We start from the raw sequence: 9,086 nt of genomic DNA, 5'->3' as shown, positions 1-9,086 counted from the left end.
CATGTTGCAATGCCTCCAGGAAATGCTGCTGCTGGGTTGCACACCCAGGGGTACGTTTCCTCCTGCACTGCTGCCCTGCTTAGGATGATTTCCAAACAGGAATGAGGAAATGCTGAGCTTTGCAACAACATTTGTGGAAGTGGCCCTAAAATACCCCAGAAAGGGAGGTGGCCGCTTTTGAGATGCGCCCCAGTTTCAGCTTCAGGAGACCCTGCACGTCACCTGGGCAGCATCAAGGACATGAGTGACACAAAGGAGGCTCACGCGGCTCTGCCACTGCTGCTGCTCTGCAGAACCTCGGGCACATCCCTGGGTGCCAACCTCCTTTGCACAAGCTCTGCTGGAGGCAGTGCCCATGGGCAGTGGGGTGGGTGACGTCTGGGCTGCCTGCAGCCACTGATGTCACCATCTGGGACCAAAATTGGTAATTAAGTTTTGCTTCCCTCTCTGCCAATCTCATTTCCTGGTTCTCATGCAATCGCAGATGCTTTCAGATTCCTTCTCGGCTCTCTATCTGCCTCCAGACCAAAACACCTTCAGAAGAACGACAGAGCTGAGGGTCCGGAGTCGGTGCCTGGTGAGGAGATGTGATGGGGGGCAGTTTGTGGGTCTGTGCCAGCGAGGAGGTGTCCTCGGTGAGGGCAACAACTGTTAAGGGATTTTTTTTAGCTGCTTTGGCGCAAATGTTTTACTGTTTAACAGAAAAAACATTCCTGGGGGTGAGTCATGCAGCCGCAAGCATTTGTCTCCCTTAAAGGCTGGGGTAATTAGCAAAACCCCAAACTGCCTTGGAGCCCCATCATGCTTTAAAGCCTTTTCTCCTCTTCTAACATTGAAAAACTGCTTAAAAACAGAGGTTGGAGAGTCACGGTGAGCTCACCTGGCTGGGTTTGCTGGGGGGGGGTTGTTTGAAATCCTACCCTCCTCCCAGAAAAAAAAATATACCGGAGTATTTGAGATAACACTGGAGAGGCGCCGGCTGTTTGCGCTGGCACGTTTTGGATCTGTCTGCTCTAACAAATGTGAACTCTGTAACGCAGTATTGTTTTCCATAAACAGAAAAGGCAGCAGCCCTTTTAATGAATCTAATTGAGATTTGGGTTCAGCTCAATAGCTGGAAATTGCTGCTATATGGAAATAACCGACTGAAATTCACACCTGTTGGCTTAGATTATTTTTTTTTTTTAGGTGCCCATAAACCAGATCAGAGCCATGGCTGTGTGGGGGTAGTTTGGGGTTTTGAAGGTGCTTAGCTACACTCTGGTGCTTAAAAGTGTAAAGGAAATTGTACTTGAGCTCAAGGATTTATAGATGCGAGGGGCTGGGGTGGGTGATTTCGGTGTTTTCCCTGGAAAGCAAAGGCAGCCCTGCCTCCGTGGGGTGCCCAGGGCAGGATGGGGGGCACAGGGGTGGTGGTTGGGCTGCCAGGCACCTGGTTGCCCCCATCGCACGATCTGGTTGCCCGTGTCCCCAGGGCCAGCCAGGCACACCCTGCTCTGTCCCCAGGCATGGCATTGTCCCAGCCAGGCTGGGGGTGCCCGGGGGGAGCACACCCCTCGGCTCTGCACCCCGGCAGGGCTGGGGGGCACAGCACCCGCTCCGGGCATCCCTACTAAAACAGAGCCGGGGGGAGGGCACATGCAGCCAGGGAGTAAATAATATTTTCAATGAGTAATGCTTGTTCTTTTTTTAATAAATAACTAGTTAATCAGCCTGTAACTTGTTATTTATTCACAAAGTGATATTTTAACAATATGAAAGTTGTTGTTTTTAATAAGTAATATTTTAATAAGTAAGAAAGAAAAATCGCACTGAGCGCTTTCACTCGGTACCGGGGGGTGGGGCGGGATCGTGCCCGCCTCGGGGCGGAGCCTCCCCGCGCCGGCGGCCGCCTATAAAGCCCGGCGGGCGCGGGCGCGGGCAGCGCTGGGGCCGGTGAGCGACGGGGGCGCGGGTTCGAGCCCCGCCAGGGGACACTCGGCTTGGGAAGGGGGCAACCGGGGGGGAGGTTAGAGGGTGACTTATTTTGGAAGGGTGGGGGGATGATGTTGCTTTTTAAAATAAATGAGAAGGGGGAATATGGGCTGGGGCTGATGCCACACTCACCTGGCACGCTTTCGCAGGGCCATCACCATGTCGGTGTCGCACAGCTCCAGGCTGAACAAACTGGTGCGGGAGCAGTACATGAGGCTGCCCCAGGATGGGTTGGTGCAGGTCACCTACGTCTGGATCGATGGCAGCGGCGAGGGTGTGCGCTGCAAAAGCAGGACCCTTGATAAGGAACCCAAGAGCATTGAAGGTAACACTGCTGCTTATCCCTCTGGGTGAGGGGGGTGGATGGTGGAGGGCCCCGACATCACCAGGGAAGAGCTATGGGGTGCTTTGTGCAGTGGAAGTTGGCACTTGCTCTTGCTGGTTGCGTGGTGCTGGTGATACCCGCTGCAGTTATCTCGTGGGGTGATACCAAGCAACAGGGTAAATATCCGGCCTGTGTCTCTGCGGTTTGCTTAACCTGCAATCTCTGTCATTAGTGCTGGGTGGAAGGGGAGGATGAGATCCTCACCCCTTTCCACCAGGCAAACAGGCATGGAGGCATGTCGGCATCCGGATGGGGTTTGCTGGAGGGAGGTGAAGTGGCAGGGCTGATCCTGCCCCAGTGGTACTGGGGGGGTGAACACACTGATGCTTGGTGAGCACCACGGGGCTCCAGGGTTGTGCAAGAAATCCTTTGAGGCTGTCATCCCACGGCACTCTGTGCCCTCTGGGCTCTCCATCCCGGGTCTAAGCCTCCAGCACTTGGCACAATCCATACGTGAGATACCTTTTCCCAAAGTTGCTCCCACCTCTGTCCCCCTCCTGTATCACAGATGTCCCGGAGTGGAATTTCGATGGCTCCAGCACGGCGCAGGCAGAGGGCTCCAACAGCGACATGTTCCTGGTGCCTGTCCGCATGTTCAGGGACCCTTTTTGCCTGGACCCCAACAAGCTGGTGCTCTGTGAGGTGCTGAAGTACAATAGGAAACCTGCAGGTGAGCACCTCCAGCGAGCACCCCCAGCTCCCAAGGGTCACCCACTTATTATTTAGGGTGGCATGTCTCCAGGGGGCTGCTCGTTCTGGACCACTGGCATTGGGGAGCAGCTCTCAGCACTGAGCACTTGGCCTGAGGCTCTGAAATTCAAGCTCTGGTGGCGGCGATTGTTTGCTGGAACCTGTTTTAGCAGCGCAGGGTGAGAAGAACAGCGAGATGTGGAGCTCGGGGCGCTCACCAGCTCCAGCACGCCCAAGGCGTCACCTGGCTTTTAAGCCCCAGTGCACCCAGCCCCCGGGGGGATTAGGGGGTGGGGGGCTGGAAGCTGCAGGGGTTTTAATGTGCTGGGTTCGTGGCCACTCTCGTTGTTAACGGGCAGCTGCAGAAAAGGAGGGAGAAGGTGCTGGGGCGGCGTGGGGTGGCTCAGAGTGACCTTTTCCAAGCAGCCCCAGAGCGTGCTGCCTCTTGGTCTTATCACACAGGCAGAAGCCTGCAGTCCCGGTAATGTCCTGTCTGCCTGATAAAGCCTGAGTTGGAGGAAGGGAAGCCGGTTTGCAGGGACATGCCGAGGGGCTCCCAGAGGGGTTATTTGCCGGCAAATAGCCGGTTATTTACCAGTAAAGCGGGGCCAGTGTCCCCACTGGGTGTGTGGGGGAAGGGAGATTATCTGCGGGATGATGCACACATCTGCCTGGGAGTGGAGAGGCTGTGGGCAGCTATGGTGAAAGACAGGGCTGGCTCCTTTTCAAATGGGGTCATGCCTTTTGGCCACGGGCGAAGCATCTGGGTTGAGATTGCTGCCCGGCAGCTCCTCTGTCGGAGCAATTTGGCAAGAGAGCTCCTGGGCCTGGAGCCGGGGCAGAGAGCTCAGCCCTGAGCCCTGCAGATGAGGGGGGTGCACCCTCCAGCTCTTCCCACAGTGGGTCTCTGTGGGTGTTAAGGTGCTGTGTGGGCTCTGGGGGGGAATTGCCTTCCCCCCTTCTCCCATCAGTGCTAGGGAGATGTCACCACTCTTCTCCAGCCCCGTGCTCTGGGCGTATATTGTAGCTGCTCTGGGGTATTTTATTGTTATTTAAAGGCAGAATTGCAGCTTGGAGACTGCCTGTCTCTGCAGCAACAGTTTTTCAGCCTTCTTTTCCCCTGCTGTTTCAATCCAAGCTCTCGTTCCCCTTGCCTGGCATGTTGTCCCATGTCAGGATGGTTCTCTGGTATCTGTGTCTCCCTGGCAAAGCCCTGGTTGCCCTGAGCACCACGAAGGACCAAGGCAGGGCCAGCCAGCCTGGGTGCTAACCTAAACCATGGAGTTGGGGAAAGATAAGGATAATTAAGCTGGTAGAAAGAGGATGGGTGTGAAGTCATGATGGGAGATGTACGGTACCTGTTCCCAGATCTACCTGAGGCCAGTAGGACAGGGCTGCAGTATGGCTCCTGGTCTCTCAGTGTCTAAGAGGAGGATGTTCCTGGACCATTGGCAGTGTTTTGGGGAGTAGGCTAATTAAGCCCTCTTGGTCTGTGGCCTGATGCTGTAGTGATGGGCTGTCTCTGTGAGGAGGAAACCTGTGAGCAAGGAGTGTTGCAGGGAGGGGGGATTCACTCACCAGTTTCCTTAAGGCTTTTGTGGGAAGCACTTGGCAGTGGTGGAGTCTCAACCTCTGAGTGGGATGGAGCAGTGTGGTGGGTGCCTGCCCATGGCATAGGTCTAACCCAGACCTCTCTGCTCCCAGAGACCAACCTGAGACACACGTGCAAGAAAGTCATGGACTTGGTTAAGGACAGCCACCCCTGGTTTGGGATGGAGCAGGAGTACACGCTGCTGGGCATCAATGGCCACCCCTACGGCTGGCCTGACAACGGCTTCCCCGGCCCGCAGGGTAAGTCCTCCCTCCCTTCCCCAACCCAAATGCCCCCCTCGGCTCCCACCCGGCTGCGTGGGAGCGCTGCCCAGCAGCAGGCATCCTGTCCCTAACCTCAGGCACAGCTTTCCCGTCAAGGCTGACACCCGGCAAGAGCCAGCACGAAGTCAGGAGCTGTTTGCCCAGAGTGCCGGGTGGCCCGTGGCTCACGTGAGCTGGCCAGCAGTGCCGCTCCTGCCGGACCCCAGTTGCACAAACAACTCAGCTGCATGACTTGTTTGGCAAGGGCTGGAGATCTCGGCTAGGAAAACCTCCTCCCTGTGGCTGTTTGGGAAAGGGCTGGCACATCTTGCCCTCATGCAGCAGCAAGCAAGCCCCAGCGCCTCAGTTGCCTCCTGGGAGAGGGCCAGGGGTTTCCCAACCTGACTTAATCAGTCTTTTGTGGGGACTGGCTGCTTTCAACATCTCCCTTCCCCCAGGCAAAGATCTTCCCCCAGAAGATCTTTGTCTGACCTACTTGAATGAGGAAGAGCCATATACAACGACAGGGAGCTGCATTTTCCAGCCATGAACAATGTCGGCTGTTGTCAGAACCATCTTGGACACTTGATGTGCTCAGAGGGTCAGCAAGGTGCCGGGGGCAAACTGAGCCAAGCTTTTGTTATCTCCTGGCCGCCTCCCAGTTGATGCATTGCAAGTCCTGTTTACCTGCCTAGATAAGGCTGAGGTTGCACAGATGAGCTGCTCATGCTGCTGATCCTGGAGAAGGGGTCGGTGGCTCCATGCATCGTGGAGGGCAACACCATTTACTCCCCACAAATCCACTGCAGATGACGGCTGGTACCTGGGAGTGGTGGGATTTCGCTGCACTGCTGTTGCTCCCAAAAGCTTTACATGGTGGTGACTCCTCTTTCCTTTCCAGGCCCCTATTACTGTGGGGTTGGAGCAGATAAGGTGTACGGGCGTGATATTGTGGAGTCCCACTACAAGGCATGTCTCTACGCGGGGGTGAAGATCTGTGGCACCAATGCAGAGGTGATGCCTTCCCAGGTACGTGTGGATGGCACCATGCAGCTCCTGTTTCCAGTGATGGATACGAGTTATCGTGAGGCTGGAATAACCCAGCAACTCCCAGCTCCGCTGGGATGCTAAATCCACTCCCCGCATCAGTTTTGTCTAGGTGGGAGCAGGTGCACTGCTAGGATGAAAATGTACAAGTTTGATTTTTTTTCTCCTAACCCGCCCTGGCGTGCAAATCCTTGCTTTTTGGGGCAGGCAAGCGAAACCGCAGCTGAGCCAAACTGCAGGTGAGCTCCTTGCAGAGCTCAGCCTGAGTCCCTGGCAGCCCGTGCAGAGCTGGGTGCTCCCCTGCACTTCCCTTCTCCCTCAGAGCAGGGATGTAGGGGACGGCACGAGCCAGGATGGGCTGTGGGAGCAGCATGTGGAGCAGTGGGTGTCTGCGTCCTGCTCCTCTATCCTGGGAGCTGGGAGGCTTGGATTTATTTAGGAGTCAGCCGGAGGGAGTCCCTGATTGCATTAGTGGGTGGCCAGACTGGCCGATGGTAATTTGGCCCTGCAGCCTGTGAGTCGCTGACTCTCCTGCTGCTGATGTGGCAGCGATAAGTGGGGGGCTTATCTGCAGTGTAGCTGAGGCAGGACTTTTAACAACCCTGCTGTTTGCCCTGACTTTTTCAGGGTCCTTCTTGGCTGCCTTCTGCATCCTGGGCTCGGCCAGGCCAGGCCATGCCATGCCAGCAGCCGTAAATGTGTCACCCTCTGCTTAGTCACCGTGGGTGGCGCAACCCTGGCTCCAGCTGGGGAGGGAGCAGCACCGGGAAAGGCTAACAGGCTCCTCCATAGTCCCCTGCCCTGTTTGCAGTGTGGGTTGGGGATCCTGCATGCCAGCAGCCCCAGCCCCAGCCTGGAAGGCAGGCGTGGTGCTTATTTCCCTCCGTTTTGATTAAAACCCCTCTGATTTGCTCAGTTTAGTCATGAGCGGTTTATTCCCATTTCTTTTGTGTGCCAAAGCTGTCCTGTTGCTTAACTTCATACTCCCCATCCCTGTTGCTGATTCCCAAGGGGTAAAGCTCAGCCGTCGCCCAGGCTGGCAGCCCTCGCTGGAGGTGGTGGCAGGGGTGTGATGGCTGGGGAGGCACAAACCTGCCCACCCTCACCAGCGCATCTGCTGGCCCCTTCCAGTGGGAATTCCAGGTGGGACCGTGCGAAGGCATTGAGATGGGGGATCACCTCTGGATGGCTCGGTTCATTCTCCACCGTGTCTGCGAGGACTTTGGGGTTGTGGCTACTCTGGACCCCAAACCCATGACTGGCAACTGGAACGGCGCCGGGTGTCACACCAACTACAGCACCGAGGAGATGCGGAGGGAAGGGGGTCTCAAGTGAGTGCTGGGGGAGTTACCTGGAAGGTACCCACGAGCTTTGGGGTGTCCTTGGCCATGTGGCACGTCCCCATAGTGCATGTGTCTCTGTACCTGTGCCAGTCAGGGCTGAGGCTGTCCCAGCTCATTTTATTTTAAAAACAGCTGGTCATATGAGAGTGTCCCTTGGGCTGTCCTCATCCCTGGACAGAAGGAAGGGGTGACAGCCTTCCTGGCCATGGGACCCCCCCCTGCAAATGGACCTACTGACAAACCCCACCCCATTCTCCTCTCCCACAGATACATTGAAGCTGCCATTGAGAAGCTGAGCAAGCGGCACGACTACCACATCTGCGTCTACGACCCGCGAGGCGGCAGGGACAACTCCCGGCGGCTCACCGGCCACCACGAGACATCCAACATCTTCGAGTTCTCTGCCGGTGTGGCCAACAGAGGTGCCAGCATCCGCATCCCACGTCAGGTCGGCCAAGATGGCTACGGCTACTTTGAGGATCGGCGGCCGGCAGCCAACTGCGACCCCTACGCAGTCACCGAGGCCATCATGAGGACAACGGTGCTCAATGAGACCGGGGTGGAGACCAAGGACTATGCTGACCACTGAGGCTGCGGGGTGGGTGGAGGTTTTCATTTCCACACTAGCTTCTCACGTGGGATTTGTGCCTGTGCGGTGTCCTCGGCTGCAAGCTCAGACTCTTTAGGAACCTCGCTTCTGGTCTTGTGAAACGTCGCCTTAGAAATATATATATTTTATAGTAAGAGGGAGGTGCCCAACCTATTTTCTCAACCACTTTTTTTTCTGGTTCCTGGTTTTAGATTGTTCATGGGGAGTTTTTTTTAAAACTTGGATTGAATTTTTTTCCTGATGGACTTTACACTGTGATGTACATAGATCCCTACATGGAAGCTGCAGCTGCTGCTGTTTGCACCTGGGGAGGGCGGGTGCTTTTTTTCCATATCTGTGTTGCAAGGAAATGACAATAAATAATTTTCCTGGCTGCGTGGCAGCCAAGTTATGCGGCAGCGGGTGCATTTTTCTGTAGCTCCTAGAGCTCTGTGGAGGATTTAATTTGGGTCTTGCTGATGAATTGCAGCTACTGAGCAGCCTGCACAGGGGCTGGAGGAGCTGAGATGCTGGAGGATCCTTGGGACAGGTGCCTGGGGCTGCCTTGCCCCATTTGCCGGCAGCCGAAAGGCCATCATCTCCTTCCATCGTGATCCCCCGAAAGACAAACAGAGTGGCCGAGCTGAGCAAACAGTGGCTGGGGCAGCAGCTGGCGGGCGTTTACACAGGGTGTGTGCTGCTGAGTCAGCAAAGGTGGCACAGTGCTGGGCACAGCGAGCAGCAGCTCCCCTCCAGGTACATCTTTGGGTGAGAGAGGGGAGCCTGGGACACCCCCGTGCTGCACCCCAGGCGATGCCTTGCTGCATCAGAGGGATGTGGTGCAGTTCCTTGGGTGGGAAACTCTACAAGGTGGGGGGGTCGTAGATTTTGTTCAAAGTCAAACTGTGACATAGGATGTTCCCCTGTAGATGGGGTGTCAAACGCATCTCCAACAGCCAGGCTCTTGGGGTCCCTCCATGCTGCAGCTGTGGGGAGGAGCTGGATGGAAGCATGGGGACAGCTCTGGTCCCAGTGACACCCTGAACAGGCAGGTCATGTCCCATGGTGGCAGTCACCAACAGAAGGGTTACCTGTAGGCAAGGGGAAGCAACAGCATGAATGGACAGGGGATGTCATGTTCGCTCCAGTGCAGTCATGAGGATTATGAAACTGGGTTTATGTATTTTTTAATCTAATGCAGTTG

At 55.9% G+C, this 9,086-nt stretch overlaps 1 protein-coding gene across 2 annotated transcripts; it reads left to right on the top strand.

Moving 5' to 3' along the window:
- Positions 1-267: 267 nt before the first annotated feature.
- LOC121094021 (glutamine synthetase) lies at positions 268-8,294 on the top strand. Of its 2 annotated transcripts, none has more exons than XM_040607112.1 (7): positions 268-424; positions 2,124-2,299; positions 2,868-3,029; positions 4,754-4,900; positions 5,805-5,932; positions 7,082-7,281; positions 7,561-8,294. In XM_040607112.1, exons 2-7 carry the CDS (start codon positions 2,134-2,136, stop codon positions 7,880-7,882), a joined length of 1,125 nt encoding a protein of 374 aa, XP_040463046.1. In that variant the 5' UTR covers positions 268-424; positions 2,124-2,133; the 3' UTR covers positions 7,883-8,294. The 2 variants fall into 2 exon arrangements, with proteins under 2 accessions (XP_040463046.1, XP_040463045.1); XM_040607111.1 differs by lacking the exon at positions 268-424 and adding an exon at positions 437-577.
- The last annotated feature ends 792 nt before the right edge of the window (positions 8,295-9,086 follow it).

This window comes from Falco naumanni, chromosome 9 (genome assembly GCF_017639655.2).
Source record: "Falco naumanni isolate bFalNau1 chromosome 9, bFalNau1.pat, whole genome shotgun sequence".
NCBI classification, from domain to species: domain Eukaryota; kingdom Metazoa; phylum Chordata; class Aves; order Falconiformes; family Falconidae; genus Falco; species Falco naumanni.
This window is presented reverse-complemented; position numbering and strand designations above follow the sequence as displayed.

What these genes read in the sequence shown, in the direction of transcription:
- LOC121094021 (XM_040607112.1), top strand. Translation starts at nt 2,134, where the DNA reads ATGTCGGTGTCGCACAGCTCCAGGCTGAACAAACTGGTGCGGGAGCAG. An exon ending in GTACAATAGGAAACCTGCAG is followed by an intron (nt 3,030 to 4,753) that starts GTGAGCACCTCC and finishes CTCTGCTCCCAG; the next exon opens with AGACCAACCTGAGACACACG. An exon ending in CGGAGGGAAGGGGGTCTCAA is followed by an intron (nt 7,282 to 7,560) that starts GTGAGTGCTGGG and finishes CCTCTCCCACAG; the next exon opens with ATACATTGAAGCTGCCATTG.